The 22,131-nt window shown below is 39.5% G+C and overlaps 3 protein-coding genes across 4 annotated transcripts; 2 read left to right on the forward strand and 1 right to left on the reverse strand.

Moving 5' to 3' along the window:
* The first annotated feature begins 6,414 nt into the window (after positions 1-6,414).
* LOC133731310 (mitochondrial fission 1 protein A-like) lies at positions 6,415-6,960 on the forward strand. Its single transcript, XM_062158711.1, has one exon. The coding sequence runs from the start codon at positions 6,415-6,417 to the stop codon at positions 6,958-6,960; it is 546 nt and encodes a 181-aa protein (XP_062014695.1).
* Positions 6,961-8,061: 1,101 nt separating this feature from the next.
* Positions 8,062-12,462, forward strand: LOC133729418 (ras-related protein RABA1c). The gene is made up of 2 exons (XM_062156935.1): positions 8,062-8,463; positions 11,724-12,462. Exons 1-2 carry the CDS (start codon positions 8,243-8,245, stop codon positions 12,151-12,153), a joined length of 651 nt encoding a protein of 216 aa, XP_062012919.1. The 5' UTR covers positions 8,062-8,242; the 3' UTR covers positions 12,154-12,462.
* Positions 12,463-15,971: 3,509 nt separating this feature from the next.
* Positions 15,972-17,685, reverse strand: LOC133733154 (probable WRKY transcription factor 65). Of its 2 annotated transcripts, none has more exons than XM_062160766.1 (3): positions 17,319-17,685; positions 17,074-17,208; positions 15,972-16,752 (listed from the first exon to the last, which is right to left on the reverse strand). In XM_062160766.1, the coding sequence occupies exons 1-3, from the start codon at positions 17,495-17,497 to the stop codon at positions 16,221-16,223; spliced, it is 846 nt and encodes a 281-aa protein (XP_062016750.1). In that variant the 5' UTR covers positions 17,498-17,685; the 3' UTR covers positions 15,972-16,220. The 2 variants fall into 2 exon arrangements, with proteins under 2 accessions (XP_062016750.1, XP_062016749.1); XM_062160765.1 differs by having other exon boundaries at positions 17,074-17,211.
* Between the last annotated feature and the right edge of the window lie 4,446 nt (positions 17,686-22,131).

Consider the following 22,131-nt stretch of genomic DNA (forward strand, 5'->3'; position numbering starts at 1 on the left):
ATAAATGCTCATACCTTAAACTCTTCAAATCGAACTACAACTCTGAAAGTAAGAAAATTTCTTTCTCCAATTCTGCAAACAGCCTCCTTTACAGCGAAATCCTTGAGAAAACCAATGGGCTCTTGATCATTTTATCAAATTGCTGCTTTGGGAATTGGGACTTGAGAGGGAAGGAGACGAAATTTTGATGGAGAAGGCTGAAGGAAACCAAAAATCACTTCAGCTCATGAACATAAGGAGTTTTAATCCACAAAACACCAAAACTACGTCGTTTTGGTGTTGTAAAAAAAAGGGTTTTTGTCCATTTACCCCATTTCTAGGGATTTTTTTCCCACTAACCCCATGAAGTTTTTTTAATTCTCTCTTACCCAATACACTCTAAGGGAGTCTTCCCTAATACCCCATTAAGATTTTTTTTTTGTTTTTAATTTTTTTTTAATACCATTTTACCCCTCACCCTTTGTTACTTAGAGAGAGAGAGAGAGAGAGAAAATGGAAGAGAGAGAAACCATAGGAGACTTCGCCGGAGCCGGTCACCGGTCGCCGGATTCCGGTCACCGTCGCCGGATTCCGGTCACCGGTCACCGGTCGCCGGAATTTGCTGAAAATCTCACCGGAAAGTTTTTTGCCCTCCATAGACATCTATTGCCCCCTAATAGATGGGTAATAGAGGTCTATTGCCCCCCAATAGACGTCTATTGCCCCAACAGTCTATTGCCCCCTAATAGACGTCTATTGCCCCCCAATAGACGACTATCAGCCATGTATTGCCCCCCAATAGAAGCCTATTGCCCCCCAATAGGACTTTCAGTTGCCAGAATGGGAACTAATCTTCCTAAATTTAGACAAATAAAACTTTGAATACAGAAAAAAAACAAGGAAATTACATCAATTCAAAACGTCTATTGCTCCCCAACAGGCGTCTATTGCCCTCCAATAGACGCTTTAACATACGTCTATTGCCCCAATAGAACTTTTTGTTTTTACCTTTTTCTTTCCTCCCAGGCTTTCTGCCTCAATTTTACCAAAAAAAAATTGGGCACCCAAACTCACAACACTACTGAAATACTGTACTCTCTGCTGTCTCAGATCTTCTCTTCTATCTCTCTGCGCAAATATTGAATTCTCCCAGTTCTTGCTTCAATGCATCCACCTATATAATTAATAAAGAGGACAAGATGAAATTCACTAGCTAGCCAGAGAGACGAGTGTATATAGATATCTGATTAATCTTACTCGGTCTTAGGCCTTCATTTCGAATCCAAGTCAATAGCACAAAACAAAGAACTCACCTTGAATCAGGCCAGCGCCGGCGCAATTGGCTATAGCCGACGGCAGTGTTCATTCCAACAGGTTGTGGTCCAGCGTCGAAGCTCGCCGGAACCCAACCGGAAAACTGATTGTATGAGCCGAAGGTGAGTCAGGTTGGCGATGCTCCTCGGAATCTTGCCGGAGAGAGAGGACTGGAAACAACTCACCAGCGGTGGAGTTGGGCCGGAGAATGGAGCGCGCAGGACTCAGCAAAGGCCAAATAGTCGTCGCGAAGGAGAGAGAGAGAGAGAGCGCGGAGGAGAGAGAGAAGGGAGACGACGCAGTCGCAGTAGTCGAACTGGTGGCCGGAGAGGTCGAGGGAGGGCGGTCGTCGTCGTCTTCAAGCGTGAATGCCATCGCTGCGCCGGATATGGAGATCGGAGATCGGAGAGAGAGAGAGAGAGAGAGAGAGAGAGAGAGAGAGAGAGAGAGAGAGAGAGAGAGAGAGAGAGAGAGAGAAACTGGATCTGGAGAGAGAGGAGAGATATAGCGAGTGGCACGTTGTAGTTTCTTAATTAGATTAAGGGCAAAATTGTCATTTCTTGTTAAATTGTGTGTGTGGGAACAAAAATCTGTTGCAGGGGTAATTGAGATCATTTTTGCTCATTTTGGGGCTTTGGGTCAAGGACCCTAAAAAAAATATATATATATCTGGACCGTCCGCCTTTAACGCTTCCGGACGCGTTTTCTGCGCTTTCTCCGCCTTGAACAGCGCATTCGCCGCCTCTGCGCCTCGACAGCAAAACACATTCAATTTCTTAGACGCCTCGCGCCTTTGAAGCAGGCGCGCTTTTTAAAACAATGGTTGGCATAGCTTCTAGCTCCAGAATTATTGAATCTTGGTCTTGTAGAATTGTTGAACCTTGTAGTGCCTCTACCAGCATAAAAGCCAGTGATACCAGATGAGTTATCATTCATGGTATAAGTGTTGAATGGTGAGTAACCATATGGCTGGCATTGAGCCATATGGATGCTGAGAGGACATTTGCATAATAGGTACAGAAGGAGCTTGCATTGTGGTCTGCATTGTTGGAGCTTGAATCATTACATGAACTTGAGGTTGATAGAATCCTGGTGGAACATAAGGAGCTTGCATTGTGGTTTGCATTGCTGGAGCTTGAATCATTGCATGAACTTGGGGCTGAGTATTGCTAAACACTGGTTGTGAAGAGATACAAGAAGGAACTTGTGCATTCACAAATGGAGCAAAAGAGGTACTGACACCATTTAACCCAAAAAGAAGCATTATTTTCAGCCATCATAGTTGTTAAAGGTGTAGAACATTGATTTTCATTTTCAATGTCTATCTCAGCTTCCTTTAATAGTGTCTTGAGTTAACCCAAAGAGTAACTCACAAATTGAGTGCTGATAACAGTCTTGATTGCTGTAAATTCAGCTGGAAGAACTCTGAGGACTGTCACAACCATGTCTTGTTCATCAACAAGTACACCTACAGTTTCAAGTGCATGTCTATCAATCTCAATGTCATCATACCTTTCTTCAAGTATTTCGAATTAGATCGATTTCAGCTGTAAGATGTTTTGTCTATTTGGTGCAGCAAACTTCAACTTTAAGTTTTCCCACATTTGCTTCCTACAGCACTAGTCATAGCAATAGGACTCAAAATTTGGCCAGTCATGTTAATAATGCACTGTGTTAAGAATGTGTATAAATATAACTCCCACATTGGAAAAACATAACTTTGCTTATGGGTTTATAAGGGTTTGGGCCACTCCATCCATTGTCAATTGGTTTTGGATGTGAACCCCAGATTACTTCATCACACTGATCATGTCTCTTCCAGTTAGATATATTCCACAGAGTGAATACTAGTGACTCCATCATAGGCAAGAACAACCTGTGGAGGGCATGGTGTTGAACTATCAACAAAGTTAAAAATATTTTGACCCCTGAGGAATGACTCCATTCTAAACTGTCAAGTAGGACAGTTAGATATATTCCATAGAATGAATACTAGTGACTCCATCATAAACGGTCAAGTAGGACAGTTAGATATATTCCATGAGGGCATGGTGTTGAACTATCAACAAAGCTAAAAATATTTTGACCCCTGAGGAATGACTCCATTCTAAACGGTCAAGTAGGATGAAAACTCAAAGAGAATATTAGGAAGGTACATAATGGTATGCATAGTAGTGTGAGTAGCAGGTGCAGCAGTAGTAGACTAGTAGGTAGTGCCATCTCCATCTTTCATATTTGTGATTTCTTTTCAAAATCTTATGGATGAATTGAATGCAGGAACTAATTGAACTTGTATGTATATGAATAAACAAATAAGGATGAACTCTAGATTTTCAAGCTTCTTCAACACAGCTAGGGTTTTCGATTTCAGTTTCTTTCTTCAACTTTTACTTGTATCACTATGAATCCTGTACAAAATATGCAAGTAGTATACGCTAATCACAAATCCAAGACTTCAAAGCCACAAATATCAACAAATTTCAATAATCTTGATGAAATTCCCAAATTTTTTCTGATCTACAAAGATGAACTTATATGAATCTTGCATCAAAGCTTAAATCAATCTACTATATGTACGAAACAAAAGCAAGGAGAGGCAGAAGTTTTATGAAACTCAAGTAGCTAAGGCTCTAATACTGATTCCCGATCGAACATGGCTCTTTTTTTTTTGAAAGGATTTGATTTAATTAGATATCAAAGTCATGAAAACAGGCCAGAGTCTAACAGAACTTACATAAGAAGATCCGGAATTTTACCGGGCGTCCTATCTAAGTCACACCTAAACTCATTAAAGCTAAAATGGTCGCTCGCTGAACAACAAGCCAACAAAATAAGTAAAAGTAATCTCACTTCCTAAGGTAAAATCAATTCATCTAGTCTAATCTGCCAGCACTCAATTGTGGTACACATATCAACTAGAAACATCTTAGAAAATGTATAGAAATCACTCCCACTTGAGAAGTCTTGATGTTCAGAATGTCTTGAAATTTTGTACCTTAAACAAGCACTTGCTCTTTCCCCTTAGGGTTAGAGTTAGTGCTTGTTTCAGGTTCATCAGCAGCTAACAACCTCGGCATCAGGTTGGTCTTTTTGCTCTTTGTCTTTTCTTGTTCTCCGTCCTTCTTTTTTCCTTTTCCTGCAGTTCCATAGGGCAGCTTGTTCACACTTCCAACAGGACGTCCTCTCTTTCGCTTAGGTTGGTCATTGTTGTTCGAAGGTCCCTCCAACAAGCCCATAGTCACTGCATCTAAATTTTTCTTTCCAATAGGAAGGCTCAAACGGAGTTTTTTAGGAGAGATGGTTACCTCATCATCTTCTCGAATCCTACGCAGTCCAGTAATTGAATTTTCATTATGTCTTGGTTCAGGTAGTTCCCGAATTTGCACATATCTCTTATTGCGTCGCATGTTCATGACGGACTGAGGAAGAAGAGCTTCTGGTATACTCCTTGGTATCTGAGCTTTAAAGATTAAGGTTTGGTTATTTATCACCACCCTACTGGAGTTAGGGTTCGATACCTGTTGTTCTCGTAGGGCAGCCAAAGCGGTGGGTGGTGCTACTGTTCCTGCCGGTGTATCAGTATCTTCAGCAAGCTCCGGTCCGGAGCAGGGGAGGCCGATGTGGGTAACTAGTTCACAAGTGCCGCAGCGACCACAGATCTTGTCATACCTGAACTGTACTATGATCTGGACTGCGTCTTCCACCCAGAATCGACGCCGGAATAGCAGAGGCTTGATGTAGTCGATCTCAACCCGGATGCGCATGACCCGATTCCTGAATGTCGGACGATTGATTTCCTTGAAGTCACCAAGCGTGCTTCCAATGAGGCGCATAATACGCTCCGATCTGAAGGCAGGTGGTATTCCTTGCAGCGTCATCCAGTATGATGACTTCTTGAGAGGTACGTCCACCGCCGCGCTGACACCATCATATGGAGCAAGGGCTATCAGAGCTCTGTTATAGCCCCATGGTCCACCTTTCCAAACATGATCAACATCATGTGGGTCTGTGAAGGTTAACAGAACTCGATCATCTTCTCCTACCTCCTCCACTCGGAAGCTACCATTAATCCTCCATGCAACCCGGAACATGCCCAGGAACGATCTGCGAGAGTATTCCCTCGCCGTAAGTAGCTTACCAATCATGAAAGCTTCGGGTTGTCTCAACCCCTTGGACGGGGGCAGATCCACTGGTTGTTTCCCATCAGCAAGGGCGAGGGAGGAGGCCAGGCGGGCTGCCATTGCGTCAATCGCTGCCATTGACGTGACGAACGAGAGAAAACTACGCAGTCGGCAAAAGAAAACCCTAACCCTAGGTTAGAGAGAGCGGCTGGGGCTTAGAAATGGGGTAAATTGACAAAACCCCAAAAGCCCGATCGAACATGGCTCTTGAGAAAGAGTGTTCGAAGAAAAAAAATAGAAAAATCGAAGAAGAAATGGGACTACACGCATTACAAAGAGAGAGTATTCCATACAATTACTTAAAGTTAGGGAAGCAACTACATACAAGTTACACCTAGCTTACTGTTGTGGGCCACAATGTAACTAAACATGCACTAAACCTATTTAACATACTCTAATTCCTAATTAGCACTTAATTAGAAACAGTTCTAACAAACCTAACAGCTTAATTTTCTAACAAATTGAATGCTTCTAACAAACTAACTATTACAATCTAACAACAAAAGTACTGCAGTTACTAATCATCCGATCTCCTCATTTGGTTCCTTGGAAGTTCCGTACAGAGCGGAAAGATTGTTAATTTGCACACAATTCCGATATCTTCTCATATTTTCTAGGAATGTAATCAAGTTGCCGATACTTTAGCAAATTATGGTACATCTTTTGTTGGTTTCATTTGGTAGGACTCAGATTGTTCTTTTAGTCATGCTAATTGTAATAGAGACCGACTAGGACTACCAAACTTTCGTTTTCGGTAGTTGGTGTTGGTTTAGCTGCTGCTTTTGTAGTTCTGTTTTTTTTCAATAAATAATGGGGTTAATGAGGCTTTTTGTCTCTGCTAATCTCCAGTTTCCAGCCAAAAAAATAATAGTTAGCTAACCCTCCTTATTGAAAAACCATTTCCCCAAAAGTCATTATTCCTCCTTTTGAGAATCGAAAAATGAAAGAGATGATGAACAACATTTTTGACTCCGTCAGTTCCTTGTTTGGCTCCGGAGAAGACCATATACCATGGTGCAATCGAGACATCATCCATAGGTGTGAGATAGAAGTTGGAGAGGCAGTGAACAAAGGTGAGTCGACAGAGGAGCGCAAGAGCAAAAGCATAATGAGGTTATCATGGGCACTTGTTCACTCAATGCAACGTGAAGATGTGCAACGTGGAATTGACATGCTACTACAAGCAACTAATAATTCAATGGCCAAAAGTACTAACTCCCCTTTGGATCAACGAGAGATGCTTTACCTTATGGCCGTTGGATACTACAGAAGTGGTGAATATTCAACTAGCCGGCGTCTTCTGAATCGGTGCTTAGGGATTGAACCAAAATGGAGACGGGCTCTGAGTCTGAAGAAGACAGTTGAGGATCGAATTGTGAAAGATGGCGTCATTGGAATAGGAATTACTGCTGGTGCTATTATAGCAGCAGGTGGGATTGTAGCTACATGCCTTGGCTACCAGGCAGCGCCACTGTCCCAATCGTAGTGATTGATCCCCATCCAATGATCATGAAGACTCCTCCAAATCTTTTACTAATTAAATAATCAAACCAACAAGCTTTGCAGCTTTGCTAAACTTAATTTATATGTTTTTATTAAAAGAAAATTTATTTTAACCATATAGTGTGATAAGATTGATAGAGCGGCTTAGCATGGAACCTCCATGTCTAGCATTCATGTCACAACTCCTACTAATTTGTGGCCAGCAAGTTTGAGGAGCATTTGGATTCATACACCAGTGGCGTATGATTAGTCTGGATTTGTTGGGATACCCTTGTGGACCTCGGTCCAAATACTAACTAGGTGGGTGTGTTACCAACTCACCAACATAACCGAAGTGGCTTGCTACCTATAAAGTGCAATTACAAATTAAACGTTTTTTATTTATTTTATTGAGTAACCTTTTATATTTTTTATTTCTTATGACATTCTTTATGTATATATGTAGATGTTTCATAACCATTGCGTCCGAAGCTTAAATATGAGCACATGCAATCTTATTCTCAATTGACTATTCCACCAAAATACTATGGTAATATAGCCCGCATGGAAAATATAAGGCATAATTTTTTAGGCAAGAGATTAGGGGAATGCAAGAGTTAAAACTTAACTCTCAAATATTGGAGATATGTTGCAATATTAAATTTTAAACCTTAAGCAGTTACACATTAATTTTCATAACCGTTGAATAAAAAAATAAAATTCGTAACTGTTCTAAAAATAATATACTCTCACTTCCTATTTACAGTATCCCTTAACAAATTGAATTTGTCTGAAACCCTAAGCCCCAAACATGGATATGTTAAAAATGAACTGGCATTCTAGCAAATTAAGATACTGAATTTTAGAATCACATTTGACTGTAATGTAACATCTTCTTACGAGGTTTTGGTGTTACGTCCTCTTGTTATTAAAGACAACGACCATCGGTGCTCGCAACATCAAAAATGAAAATCCCCAAAACACCCCATTGTATCTAAAATTCCAAGCAACTCGAGCAAGGCCATAAACGTCTTTCACCTTTCCCCGAGAGGCCGAAGACACACATATACATTCCCTCCTCTTTCTCTAGTGGAGTCCAGCCCACCAGACACCGGTCTTTCTCAGTCCGCTTCAGACACGCCTCCGAAAAGCCGAAAGGGCCAAAGACACCGAAAGCAAAACCCACTTATATTTTCTTAGAGGGAAAAACCAAACAGATCGAGAGATCTAAGAAAGAACGTACCTTGTCTTGTGTTACAGTGAGAAACAAAAAGAAGAAGAAACCAATGGCCGGGTACAGAGCTGAGGACGACTACGACTACCTCTTCAAGGTGGTGTTGATCGGCGACTCGGGTGTGGGCAAGTCCAACTTGCTCTCCAGATTCACCCGGAACGAGTTCAGCCTCGAGTCCAAGTCCACAATTGGGGTCGAGTTCGCCACCCGGAGCTTGGATGTGGACGGAAAAGTCATCAAGGCCCAGATTTGGGACACTGCCGGCCAAGAAAGGTTTGGTCTTTTTTATGATCTGGGTCGTTCTCATTTTCTTTAGTTTCATTTCAGGTCTAGACTCGTGGAACTATATGTGTGTGTTTGAGGTTTGTTAGTTTAGTATGTGTTGGTGGTTAGATGGGTTGGATCACGGTAGATCTGGGGAGGTTAGAATTAAGAAAGAGATATTGGAACGATTTATTGGGTTTTGAATGTGAGAGATTGTTGGCTCAAGAATATTAGGATTCTGTTTTAATAATACAAATTTAGATTCTTGTGCAAAGAGTATCTTTACTTAATATATGCTTGTTATATGTGTTTTTTTGTAGCTTAGAACTTCACATCAACACCACATTTCCTTAGAGCTTTGACTTTAGGTGAATTTATCTCGGCTTCCATACCGAAAAGCACAGTTGCATTGAGCAATTGGATATAAAGTTACAAGCTTTTGTGGATCATACATGGAATAGAATTGATTGTCCTTACCGGGGGGATACAAATTGTTTGACTCTGTTCGACCATATTACTAGCCAAAAGAAAAAATTGACTGTTTTATTTAGCGGAGGTTACTAAATTTTCAGAGGAATGTTGCTGATTTGTAGGTGTTCTTCTTTGTTAGATACTATTACTTGTGAAACTTGGTTTACAGGCTGCTTGGTATTTTCAAAGTAGTCTATAGGGCTTAAGTAAGGATGTCAATCCTCCGAATAATCTTGCAACTTATAATTAGAAAAGTTACTTTATGTTTTTAGAGAAAGATGAATGGATATTTAGCATTGTGTTTTTCACAAATTCTTAATACAACATGATGATCTCATTGGAACTGCCTTGTCTTTTATGGAAATTGTAGATGTAACTGGTAATATGCTCAAATTTCTGATTTTGAACTATGATATGTTTTCAAAAAAGTAATCATAATATGTTTTTTGTAATTTATCTCATTATTATTTTTACGTTTGGTATAAATCTGCTTGTGATATATATTGCAGCACATGCGAGTTAAGTTTCATATGAAGCTTTTGTGTATGAATTACAAGTGAACAGGCAACATAAGTGTGCTATATGTTGGTTATATGTAGGTGAGCATGTGATCATTTAGTGATGAAATTTGATGGTCAGAGGTTGGTAGGGTGCCTTTAAACACATTTCTTCAACTAATGGAGAAGGATATGTTCCATTGATTCTTCAAGTTGGCAGTGGGGTGACATGGGGCTGGCATTTAGCTAGTTTTGATGCTGTAGTGAAAATGGATGTTTCACAAGTGTAACATGTTAGATTGGTTTTGATTTGGTATAATAAAAACCTATTGGTTCATCAATATGTGTAGAAATAGAAGGATTAGTATTGGATATGGACATTCTTGTAAAGAAAGTCTGAGCCACCATCAAGCTTTTCTTCTTAAAAGAGTACACACTGGCAGTCATTTTACGATGTCAGAAGTGTTATAGTCAGTATGAAAAGCCATATAAGTTATATTCATTTTGTATTAACAAATTTCCTCTTCATCTTTTGAAAAAAGAAAACGCTATGTCAGTTGTAGGTTTGAGTGGGGATCAAAGTGAATGGTTCATGTTTGCACTTCATCATAGCGATATGGTAAGAAAGTGTGGAACTTATTGCGCTTGTTGTTTTGGGAATTTTGTGACTGTTTGATACCAAAGAACTTTAACAACTACAGCAGCATTCATTCAAATTGATACTTGTTGAACAATGAATGGTGAGTTGAGTACCCAGAAAACCAGATGCTAAGGATTATCTAGTTTACTTTAGTGTTATGGCAAAGTCGTATGAGCTGAATGACAGTTCAGTTGGAAACTTGAGCTTTAAGTGGCCGCTTCTTAGATTTATATCTCAACTAGTGCTTTTCCAATTGTTCTTTTTTGGTTTACTGGGCTTCTTATCCACTTTTCTGTACGTCCTCTGTCTTATTGATAAATTTTTGTCCTTAAACATGGATTAAATCTAGGTAGCTCACTTTGTTTGATAGCAGTGAAAGGGAGCATATAATTAAGGTTGTAATGTAACGACTGTGCTGTAAGTCATAGGAGTAGTTTGCTGAACATTACTAGTTAATTGCAGAACCTTTCTTATTGAGTCTCAAGTGTTTGTGCTTCATGTACTAGAGAGAATTGAGGGTAGTCAGTAACTAATTTTCTAAAGAATATGCTTTATTCTAACAAATATGTACTATAAGTATAGTTGTGGTGAAGTTAGTCCTTACAATGATCCTGTCTGAAAGAAAACATAAGTTTCAGGTGTTGGACACATCTTCGTTATGTATATACTACGTACTTGAATAACTCCTCTTCCGTAGTAAGTAGGATATATCTGCGACTACTTAGCTACATTAAGGTGTTGCTTGAAACACCACCGCAGGACATGTTTGAATCTCATGTTAAGATCTGTGAACAGGATTGGAATGTTGGCTTACTACGTTATCCTTTCTACCCTCCTTATCCCACTAGAGTGGAACCATACATATTTACCTACCTGAGGGTATGGTAACTAATCCGCTCAATATTTTGTTCAACATACATGCAACCCAAAGAAAGGGTATTTTTTTTTCTCTCAAATATATAATAAAAGCCACTATCTTGCTTCAAGTCACCATCCGAAACTGAGATGCCTGAAGCCAGCCAACTCAAACCCAGCCATCATTAGTATCTTTTGTCTTATCGTTTGCCATCTATATATGGTCTACATAACCATATTGCCACTGATGATGTAAATCCTGGCACTAATGGTAGTGTGTCTGGTTGTGGTTGGATGGCTGTCTGGTGCTGACAGCTGGCTGGAATCATTGTATGTTAGTTAGAATGTTAGAATCAGTTCAATTAGGCAGAGACAAAATGAAAGCTTTAGTATACCACAGGTCCCAATTGTGGACAAAAGATGACACAAGTATTGGTTTTATTCAGATGGTATATGTTTCGTTGAATTATATACTGATTCAAATGATTAATTTAACATGCCTTCTTTTATGTGATAATGTTGACACTTGATGCAGGAACCATCTATTTTCCTGTATATGAATTTAGTAAGATAGTGTATTGGTAAGCTTTATAGAATCCAACAGCTACCGGCCTTTTTGGTGGAAAATTTGAAATTAGTTTTTGCTGATGGTAGTGCTTATAAATAGTTTAGTGTCTGATATCATTGATTTTTTAACTCTTACTTTTTATTTATAGTTTTTTTGTTTCCAACTTGATATGAAACTAAAGAATTCTACTTTGGAGATTTATTTGACAATTATCGTATTTTCCCTTTTGTATTTGTAGGTACAGAGCAATAACTAGCGCTTATTATCGAGGGGCTGTAGGTGCACTGCTTGTGTATGATGTCACTCGGAATTCAACATTTGAAAGTGTGGAAAGATGGCTAAGGGAGTTAAGAGACCATACTGATCCCAACATTGTTGTCATGCTGGTTGGTAACAAATCAGATCTACGCCACCTTGTGGCAGTCTCAACTGAGGATGGAAAATCCTTTGCCGAGAGAGAGTCCCTCTACTTCATGGAAACTTCTGCACTCGAAGCAACTAATGTGGACAATGCATTTGCTGAAGTCCTTACCCAGATCTTTCACATAGTAAGCAAGAAGACCATGGAGGCTAACAATGATGCAGCTGCTGTTCCTTCCCAAGGAGAGAAAATTGATGTCAGTAAAGATGTTTCAGCTGTGAAGAAAGGTGGGTGCTGTTCAAGCTAGATTTTGAATCTGCATCAGATTTGTCTGGTTTATGTTGCCACATCTGTTTCTCTGTATACCGGGGTGTTGTGTAAAATTTTTCATCCAAAGACATTAGGTGCTGAGCGGGGTTCAATTTCTTACTTCCAGTGTCATTATCGTTACCCGAGACTGATTATGTTTAGCTGTTGGAAGAGCTTGTTTAGGAACTATCACATGATTTTACTCTCTACATAGGTGTTGAATGGGGGCAAATTTGCACCAAGATTCTGGACTTTGAGATTATTCTTCAGTCCATTAATTGAAATCTTTTATTCAACTGTCCCTTAAGACAGGCTGTTGTACAGAAATTTCCTAGAAAACAAAAGAGTTGGTGAAGAAGGTGCCTTGCGCAGTAAGGCACGTTGTTTTGAAAATTAGTCTATTATAAATACTAATACAAGCATAATATGAGCACAGAAAACATTATAATTCTAAAACAGGTAGAATTTTACATTACTAGCGGAAGGTGTTAATGTTAAGCATGTTACATGTAGATGAAAGCTTGCAGGTTTAGGCTTTAAAAAATGGGTTTTTGTCCATTTACCTCATTTTTAGGGATTTTTTTCCCACTAACCCCATTAAGTTTTTTTAATTATCTCTTACCCAATACACTCTAAGGGAGTCTTCCCTAATACCCCATTAAGATTTTTTTTTTGTTTTTAATTTTTTTTTAATACCATTCTACCCCTAACCCCTTTGTTACTTAGAGAGAGAGAGAAAATGGAAGAGAGAGAAACCATAGGAGACTTCGCCGGAGCCCGTCACCGGCCGCCGGAATCCGATCACCGGTCGCCGGATTCCGGTCACCGGTCGCCGGAATCCGATCACCAGTCGCCGGATTCCGGTCAACTTTCGCCGCCCACCGGATTTTGCTGAAAATCTCACCGGAAAGGTTTTTTTGCCCCCAATAGACATCTATTGCCCTTCAATAGACGACTATCAGCCATGTATTGCCCCCCAATAGACGACTATCAACCATGTATTGCCCCCCAATAGACGTCTATTGGGGGGCAATAGAGGTTTATGAAACCTCGAGGGAAGTCTCCAAAGAGGTTGTTGTATATCTCATATGGGGTCGGAGAGGTTTATTGCCCTCTGAATAAACCTGTATTGCTCCCCAATAGACGTCTATTGCCCCCCAATAAACGTCTATTGCCCCCCAATATAACTTTCGATCGCCAGAATTCTGCCCCCAATAGATGTCTCTCTCTATTTCCTTCTCGGATTTATGCCCAAAGTTTACAAAAAGAAAAAAAAAAAAAAAAAAAAAAAAAAAGAAGAAGAAGTTGATTTCGGCACCCAGAGAAATGCTCTGGGCACCCACGCAGCAGCTGGACCAAATCACTCGAGTCTGGTCCGAGTCCGGCAGATAGTCCGGCGGAGGTGGAAGCTGGCCACGAACACCTTCTCCTGGTCGCCGGCGATGAGATCTCCCACCACATGAAGGCAAGTGCATCTAGACAGGTCGATGTCGCCGAACCCTTGAAGATCCGGTGCGACGGTCCGTAGCCGAGCGAGGCCACAGTTTGGTTTTGGTGCCTCCATGCTAGATCTCCGGGAAGCCATGCCGGTGACAACGTCGTCGATGAAGGGCGACGGGGGGAGAGAGAGAACGCCGAGAGAGAGAGAGAGAGAGAGAGAGGAGAGAGGAGAGAGGAGAGAGGAGAGAGAGAATATCGTGCCTGCAGAGACCGCCGGTGACAACGTCGTCGATGAAGGGCGACCGGGGGAGAGAGAGAAAGCCGAGAGAGAGAGAGAGAGAATATCGTGCTTGAGAGACAGTGTGGCATGTCAGTAATTTATTAATTAGGCTGAGGGCAATTTTGTCTTTTCATTTTAAATTGGGTAAGTGAGATTAAAAATCTGTTGCTGGGGTAAGTGGGATAATTTTTGTTCATTTTGGTGCTTTTGGTCAAGGACCCTTAAAAAATTGGGGAATCCTTAAAGCGAACCTGTCATTTGTCTTAATTTATGCATTTTTCTATGGCAGAATGGATAAGGAAGAAGTAGATCCAATCTAATCTCACTATAATCCAAAGCTAATAATAATCTAAAAACTATGATCCAAGGTATTTGATGATGTAAACGATGACTATGCATTACATTGTGACGCAATGCTGTGCTACTTTGCTATGCAGGTGTTGCAAATTCAAGTAAAAACAAACCCAAATAAAATTCAAAAACAAAGACGGGTCTCTAGGGTCTTTATTCTTTATTACAGCTTGTTTTGGCTGTGTCTCTCATATTATTGTTATTGTGATTATATAAAAGCTAGAGAAATATGAGTTTTTTTTTTTCTCAAATATGGAAACCCATATCAGAAAAATTGACAATATCATGAGATTTGCGAATAAAATTTCATATGCAAGTGTCATTAGTTAGTGGTAATATCGTGTTGTGCTAATTAGTAGTCGAAAACGTTTATTTGTTGTTTAGCAAGGCATCAGAGTGAGTTTTTCATTCTAACCACGTCTTGTTTAAGCTCTTTACCTACTAGTACTGTCTATCAGCCTTTAATATTAATAAGAAATCGCGTTTGACAACTCTTTACAAATTATTAATAAGTTGAGATTTATAACTATGATATCCACTTGGGTCCTTTTCTTCTTCTCCTCCAACCACTCCCCATTTATTTACTCTCTTGCCTACAGCAATTTTGGGGTAGACTGAGCTAAGTTTTATCAAAAAAGTGGAGTATAACCTAACATAAACTGTTCTTTTTTTTCAATAATCCACTAAAGAATAGACTAACAGTGGCAGCTGAAGCTTGAAGGAGTCTAATCCAGCTATCATTTACCTAAAAGTCAAAGCTCTTTTCGGTTATTCTGACTTTTAGGATGGATGTCTAATCAAAACAATAAGAATCTTCCTCAATATCTGAGTTTTCTGTCAAAGTTGCCGATCAAAGAATCAAAACCTAATAATGGATTTGAGTTTTAAAAGCCTTTGGTGATAAAATATAGAAGAAATAACGATTGAGATAACTTCATATATTTCTTAAAGAAAAGATTTAATTTTATTACTGTTCTTGTTATGTTTTAAGTCGATAAGTATTTAATCACTCTGTATGTTCTCATATCATGTCATAAATTATCATTAATCGTACTCAAGAATAATATTCAATACAACAACATTTCGTGGTCTAGCAATCAATTCATATATGTTTATTCAGCACAGTACGAATTTGAAAGTTCAGTTTGGATTGCTTCTTGATAAATATTATCATGGAAGATAAGATTGATTGAATGCAAGGACCATAACGAGGAAGCAAATGGCCATGTGAATCTTAATGGTTCTTGAATTATTATATCTTTCCTAGATAAATAAAGAATAGGCATGCCTTCTTATGCTACTATTTCTCTAATACTTTAGCCTAGCCGACGGTAGCTAACAGTCCAAGTAATGAATTGGGTCTAAGTTTTGATCTCCCTTATCCTAATACATAATAGAACCCAAAACTCAAGATTCAAGACCATTTACAACCCTGTATGAGATAATTAGAGTAAGACAATACCTCGAACATACAAAAGTGGGAACACAATGAATTAGTACGGTGACACAGTGAAATAACTATCTTATCTAGTGTTATGATGTTAGCGAACATATACAATACAACTATTTTGTGTCGAATAGGTATAAATCCGTGACGAAACCAATAATTGATTTATGGGTCCAACTTGAGAGATTTTCTATGCACAAATTAAAAACAGACGGCAAATTATGCTAATTACACCGAGATCATGACAGATCCAGATTAAGAGTTTGTTTATTCATTCACTAAGCTAGGATTAAGACAATGGAAGAAAAATACAAATGAAAATATTTTATTACTAAAAATTCGAAAATTACAAAAAAAGAAAAAAATTGTTGAAAATAAAAAAGTTCCGGTATCTTATGGCGCACGATACTCTTTTGCAACCCCAACCCCTAATTCGTTGAATGACACGAAACTCTTTTTGTATTTACGGAGAGAGAGAGAGAGATGTGTGTAAAAAAGTTAAAAAAATTAAAAAGTAAAAAAAAAATTTAAAAAAAAAAGCCCCGTGTCAACAGATCTGAGCTTGTGGTCCCACACCTCCTCCTCCCACACGGCGGTGCCGAAACACAAGCGAGCACTCGGGCAACTCGCCCAGATCGGCGAATAGCGACTCGTCCTCTTCGCCCATCGGGAACACCATCCCCGCCACGTCATCCGTGTCGACCCCACCGCCGCCGCCGCCGCTCTCAGCGAAAATGGGGCTCTCCAGCACCCGCGACGACGTCGTTTCCATGTCCGCGAACCACCCGAACTCGTCCACGGCGCTCGGGATGATCACCAGCGTCGACTCCTCGTCGCCGCCCAGATCCGCCGCGAACCGCCTCTCCTCCGGGTCGGGTTCCGGCTGGCCGGCCGCCGCCTCCTCCTCCCGGGTCTCGGTTTTGATTCCGGGTTTCGTGCCGTGGTGGCTTCTAGAAGCCGGCCAGGGGTGGTTGTGCTCTGACGAGTAGGTGATCACCAGCGTGGTGGGGTCCACGCGGCTTCTCTCCACCTGCTTCCTCGCTGGACACCCCTTTGAGCTACTGCACCTGTAATACCCTCTGCCCAATTCACAAAAAAAAAAACCCGCAAATCAGTCCCGTAAAATCGGTGCGTCATATAGCGCTCCGGATTATTGAAACTTGAGAGAGCGCTGAAGTTAAAATTCAAATTTCAAACAATTTACAATTTAACAATAGTGCTTCGGCGTATTGAAACGTGAGAGAGCGCAAAGTCGGAACTCAAATTTCAAACAATTTGCAATCTAAGGGTTCCAGAATCCAGAGTTTCAATACTTCAGAGAATATCGTAGAACAATCAATCGGCAAATCAAAATTCAGTGTACGTATAGTATTGGTTTGATGGATTGAATTGATAATTACCTGGGGTAAGGTGAGCCCTTGATGGGTTTCTGGCCGTACTTTCTCCAGGCCCATGAGTCCGACGGCGGGGGAGTGTTTGTGTTACTGTTTTCCTTGATAGGGATTGACACCACTCTCTTCTGTACAGCCCGCCGGCTACTGTAAACAAGAAATTTAAACCTTAATTTCATTCATATTGGTGATCGAATTGATTACATACATGAGAGCTAGCTAGCTAATTTACGAATTGAGAGATAGACACGTACCTTTTCTTGGGAGACGAAGCGATCTTGGAGTAGACGACGTCGTTGAAGGCGGGAGGAGGAGGAGGAGGGGAGCCGGAGCTGTTTTCCGGGGTGGAGCTCGTGGTGGTGTTGTTGTTGTTGTAATCGTCGTGATCAATATCACTCATGAAGTGTTTATTGAAGAATGTGGGGGAGTCCATTTCTGAAAGCTAGAAGTGGGAACTTGATGGTTTTGATGATGATGCTTGTGGAAGACACAAAGTGGCTGCTGAGAGCAGAAAGAGAGAGAGGGAGATGGAGAAGGGTTGGGTGGTTTTTGATGGGAGGAAGAAACAAATGGAGGGAGGGAGGGAGGTGTAGAAATCGGGAGGTGGGTCCTTAAAAAATTGGCCGCCACATTGACAAATGGGTTGTGGGGGAATTGTTTAATAAAGGACGTGCAACCCAAATGTGTCTCTCTTTTTTTATTTTTATTTTTATTTTTATTTAAGCCCCCTATAATGGATTTTTTTCATCAATTTTTATGACCCATTTCACTTCTTTTTTTGCCCAAGCTACTCAAAAATGTCACATTGCAATTTTGAAAGAGACACTTCTCAATCTTTGATCCCCATGTCCATAGCTCCACTCATGAAGAGATAAGTCCATAATTTTTTTGGATGGAATGCTTTTGCTTTTTCAATTACGAACAAAAGCGAAATTTGTTTATCTTTATAAAGAATGTACGATCGTAAAAGTAATTTATTAGTGAATTTTCGAGATTTTTTGTTGGTTTTAAAAACAATCAAGTGTAGAGAGATTTCATTCTATAATTAGCAAAATAATTTGTGTTTGAGATAAGTTAAAAGTTCGATTTCTTTCTGATGTAGCTTGAAAATAAATTATTCAATCTAAATCGACTAAAGTTCAATTATGAGTAGTTAATTGTGTGTTAAGAGTGACAAATGAAAATAAGAAAACAAAAAAGACACTTGGGCTCATTTAAAATATTATTTTGGGAGTATTAATGCTTAATTTTAGTTACACCTTTATACATGCATGACTACTATATGCTAGTATGCGAGAGCCTCCTCCTTCATTCCTAAGTTAATGATATACAAGTATATACCAAATTTGATCTCACCCTCAAATTCAATGGAGACCAAGTTACCTCAAATTCAATGGAGACCAAGTTATTGATTTAGTTCATATGGACTTAATTTTCACCCTAACCAAGGAACATGATTAATTATGCATATGATTATTGAAATGACATGATAATGTTGTATTTTAAAGACCTACTTATATTAATGTCTCTAATGACATATTATAATGATCTCATCAATTTTGTTTTTGTATTTCTTTGTTCAAAAGGGCTATCCCTATTCCCTGGCTAGCTCTTACCCCCATCCAATAATTCAGAATTTCAGATCAAGTTCCCCTTAATTATTTAATAAGAAAAGTCAAATACAGCTATATGTTCTTTATTAAGCTCTTAATTATTAGCTAGGTTAACCAATCCCTTAATGACATACACTTATGCCCATTTTTTATTAAAGCCAGATCGAATTGTGTTCATAATTTATGCTCAAAAAGAATTATAGAAAGGTGGAAAACAATCATATTTTTCTTTAATTAACTAGGCATATTTAAGCAATAGTTTACGTTTGTTATATTTTATAGATTTTTAATTTCGCCTATATCTCTTTTCAAAAAATAAATATTCAAAAAAAAGTTTTAAGGGTGAGATCTCATAGCTCAAAGACAAAGCCAAAATTAAAAACCACCAACATTTGGATATAATAGGATCCCCCTAGCTTATAGAAAGGGTCCTATAGAAAGTGGCATCTGGCATAGCTCCAAACATTAGAATTTGGCAGATGCTTAATATCAAGCCTCAGAATTTGACCCAGTCTAGCTCAAAAGGGATGGAAAATGCCAATTGGCCAATTTGTTACATCAAAAATATCAAAATCCCCTATTAATCTAAGCCTTCTAGACCTCATGAATGCCGTGAAGCAATGTATATGTATGTCACTTTTAATAGTTCTTTATGGTACTCTACAAAACCCTAACCCTAATGTTCTATTTTAATATATCTTATCACCCACTGCGTCCACCATGCCCTTTCTCCTCCCTATATTTTCAAGGAAGGGAAAGTTCCTCGAGGGTTTCCTCATTCACATTTAGAAATGACTATCTGGTTTAAGCTTCTTCCCAGAGAGCCAAACAGAGACTTTTTAAGCACGACATGATCAATATGAAAGTATATAGGAATAGTTTATGTTCGACTTGATGACTACGATGTAGTGGAAGGAGCCAAATCTGGTGAGGCATATGTCGCCATTAAAGCTTTATCTGATATCAAATCTCTAGCAAATTGTAACTCACATGCTGTCCCGATAATGCTGGGACTGGTTAGAACTATGTCCATTTAAGGGTGGCTACGGGGGGAGAGAGATTGGATCACCTTCTTCATTTTTTCCGAGGAAAATTAGCATCTTTCATACCTAAAACATTAGATCTTGGATTTCCAAATGGTTTAGTGATGGCAAAAGATGAGCATAAAGGTTTTGGAAAGAATGTCCGCATATTTGAAAAGCCTCGATCTACGTCTATACTTTTGCCCTTTCTAGTTGCATGAGTGATCCATATATCTCTACAATGAACCATTATTGTAAAAAAATAAAAGAACAAAGAACAATTCTTAGGTTCACCCCTAGGGTGAATGAGCATACTCACCCCTATTGTCGATTAACATACTTTTATTTAATAAATTTATAATCCAACGGTCCATATCTTAAATTAGCCTTTAAAGATCATCTCTGTAAAAAATCAATCGAATCAGAAATCGTTTAATTATCTAATTGAATCAAACAAATAGATGGTTCTAATAACACTTACTACTATTATGATGAACCGTCCATATATTTCATAGAAACGAATAACTGAAAGGTCTTCAATTTGATTGATTTTTTACAAAGCTAATCTTTGTATTACATTATACAATATGAATGGTTGGATTAGAAAATTATAAAGTTATTATGCGTTAATCGACAATGGAGGTGAATATGCTCATTCACCCTAGGGGTGAACCTAAAAATTATTCAAGAATAAATTAATAATTTGTAGTCTATATAAGGTAAATAGATAGATTGATACAACAAATTGCTGGATAAAATTAAAATTGACAGCAATGACAGTCTAATCACCATACTACTTTCAATTTGATTAATTTTTAAAGAGGATCTGATATATGGACAGTCTCGTTTCGATGAGGATATCACCTTCTATGTCCTTGGTAGTTTTATGTGCGTTTGAAGGCTGGTAGACGGAAGAATCTCTCATGTTTACATAATACATGTCAATGTGTATATTCATTTTAAAAATTAGGTCTTTATATTCAAATTGTACTAGTGGTACACATCTCTAGCTCTTAGTGAGCCGATATTGGTATAGATCCTACTTCGTAGAAAGACGTTAAAAATGTGACTTGTCTCATTTTATGTTGATCTAAAATTGCTAGGATTTTAATTTCGGTCCTTGATCTAAAGCACCAAAATCAGCTAAAATATAATTTCGGTCCTTGTCTCACTTACCCCAGCAACAAATTTTTCTTCCCACTAACCCGATTTGAAGCAAAATGACAATTTTACCCTTAATTTAATTAATAAATTACATTTTGTGCCACTCTCATCTCTCCTCTCTCTCTCTCTCTCTCTCTCTCTCTCTCTCTCTCTCTCTCTCTCTCTCTCTCTCTCTCTCTCTCTCTCTCTCTCTCTCTCTCTCTCTCTCTCTCTCTCTCTCTCTCTCTCTCTCCCTCCCTCCCTCCCTCCCTCCCTCCTCGTCGGAGTCGAGCCAGACCGAATTCCGGCTTCCCAAATCTCCGGCTCATCACGACGAAGACCTCAGGATGCTTTGAATCGAATTTCGGCAACCTCACCAGCTCCACGTCGGCTTATTCGCTGCAACCAACAGCTCGAATCGAATTCAGGCTGCTTTGTTCGTTTCCAGACCACTCCAACATCACCAGCTCCACGCAAGCGTATTCCCTGCAACCATAAGCTCAAATCGACCTTCTTCCCCAGAACCAGCGTCGCTCGCCTGCTCCCTGGCTTAGCTTGCAGCGCGGCTCTTCGCGACTCCGACGAGGACTAGAGGTGAGAGAGGTCGGCGGCGAGCTCCAGAGGTGATTCGATCCAGTGATTTTTGGTCCGGCTCTTGACTTGGGTGCCCAGAGCATTTTCTGGGTGCCCAAATCTTTTTTTTTTTTAAGTAATGGGGCAGAAGAAAAGAAAAAAAAGTTTTGAATGTTATTGGGAGGCAATAGACGTTTTAGACGTTTTGAATTGATATAATCTCTTTGTTTTTTTCTTTAATCAAAGTTCTATTTGTCTAATTTTAGGAAGATTAGTTCCCATTTCGGCGACCTAAAGTTCTATTGGGGGGCAATAGACGTCTATTGAGGCAATCAACCTTTCCGGCGACCCATGAAATCTCCGATGACCTCTTTGGGGACCTCTGGCGAGGTTTTCAGAAAAGTTCGGTGGGCGGCGGCCGATGACCGGAATCCGGCAAAAGTTGGCGGAATCTGACAGCCTGTGACCGGGCTCCGGCGAAGTCTCCTATGGTTTTTCTCTCTTCCATTCTCTCTCTCTCTCTCTCTCTCTCTCTCTCTCTCTCTCTCTCTCTCTCTCTCTCAGTAACAAAGGAGTAAGGGTAAAATAGTCTAAAAAAAAAAACTTAATTGGGTATTAGGAAAGACTTCCTTAGAGTGTTTAACTTAATCTGGTAAGTAAGAAAAAAACCACTAAAAATGAGGTAAATTGACAAAAACCCTTTTAATTTTCAAATT

The sequence above is a fragment of the Rosa rugosa genome, chromosome 2 (genome assembly GCF_958449725.1).
Source record: "Rosa rugosa chromosome 2, drRosRugo1.1, whole genome shotgun sequence".
Lineage (NCBI taxonomy): Eukaryota > Viridiplantae > Streptophyta > Magnoliopsida > Rosales > Rosaceae > Rosa > Rosa rugosa.

Coding starts and splice junctions, on each gene's coding strand:
- LOC133729418 (XM_062156935.1), top strand. CDS start 8,243: ATGGCCGGGTACAGAGCTGAGGACGACTACGACTACCTCTTCAAGGTG. Junction 8,464..11,723: donor GACACTGCCGGCCAAGAAAG/GTTTGGTCTTTT, acceptor TTGTATTTGTAG/GTACAGAGCAATAACTAGCG.
- LOC133731310 (XM_062158711.1), top strand. CDS start 6,415: ATGAAAGAGATGATGAACAACATTTTTGACTCCGTCAGTTCCTTGTTT.
- LOC133733154 (XM_062160765.1), bottom strand. CDS start 17,497: ATGGACTCCCCCACATTCTTCAATAAACACTTCATGAGTGATATTGAT. Junction 17,212..17,318: donor GCTTCGTCTCCCAAGAAAAG/GTACGTGTCTAT, acceptor TCTTGTTTACAG/TAGCCGGCGGGCTGTACAGA. Junction 16,753..17,073: donor AAGGGCTCACCTTACCCCAG/GTAATTATCAAT, acceptor TGAATTGGGCAG/AGGGTATTACAGGTGCAGTA.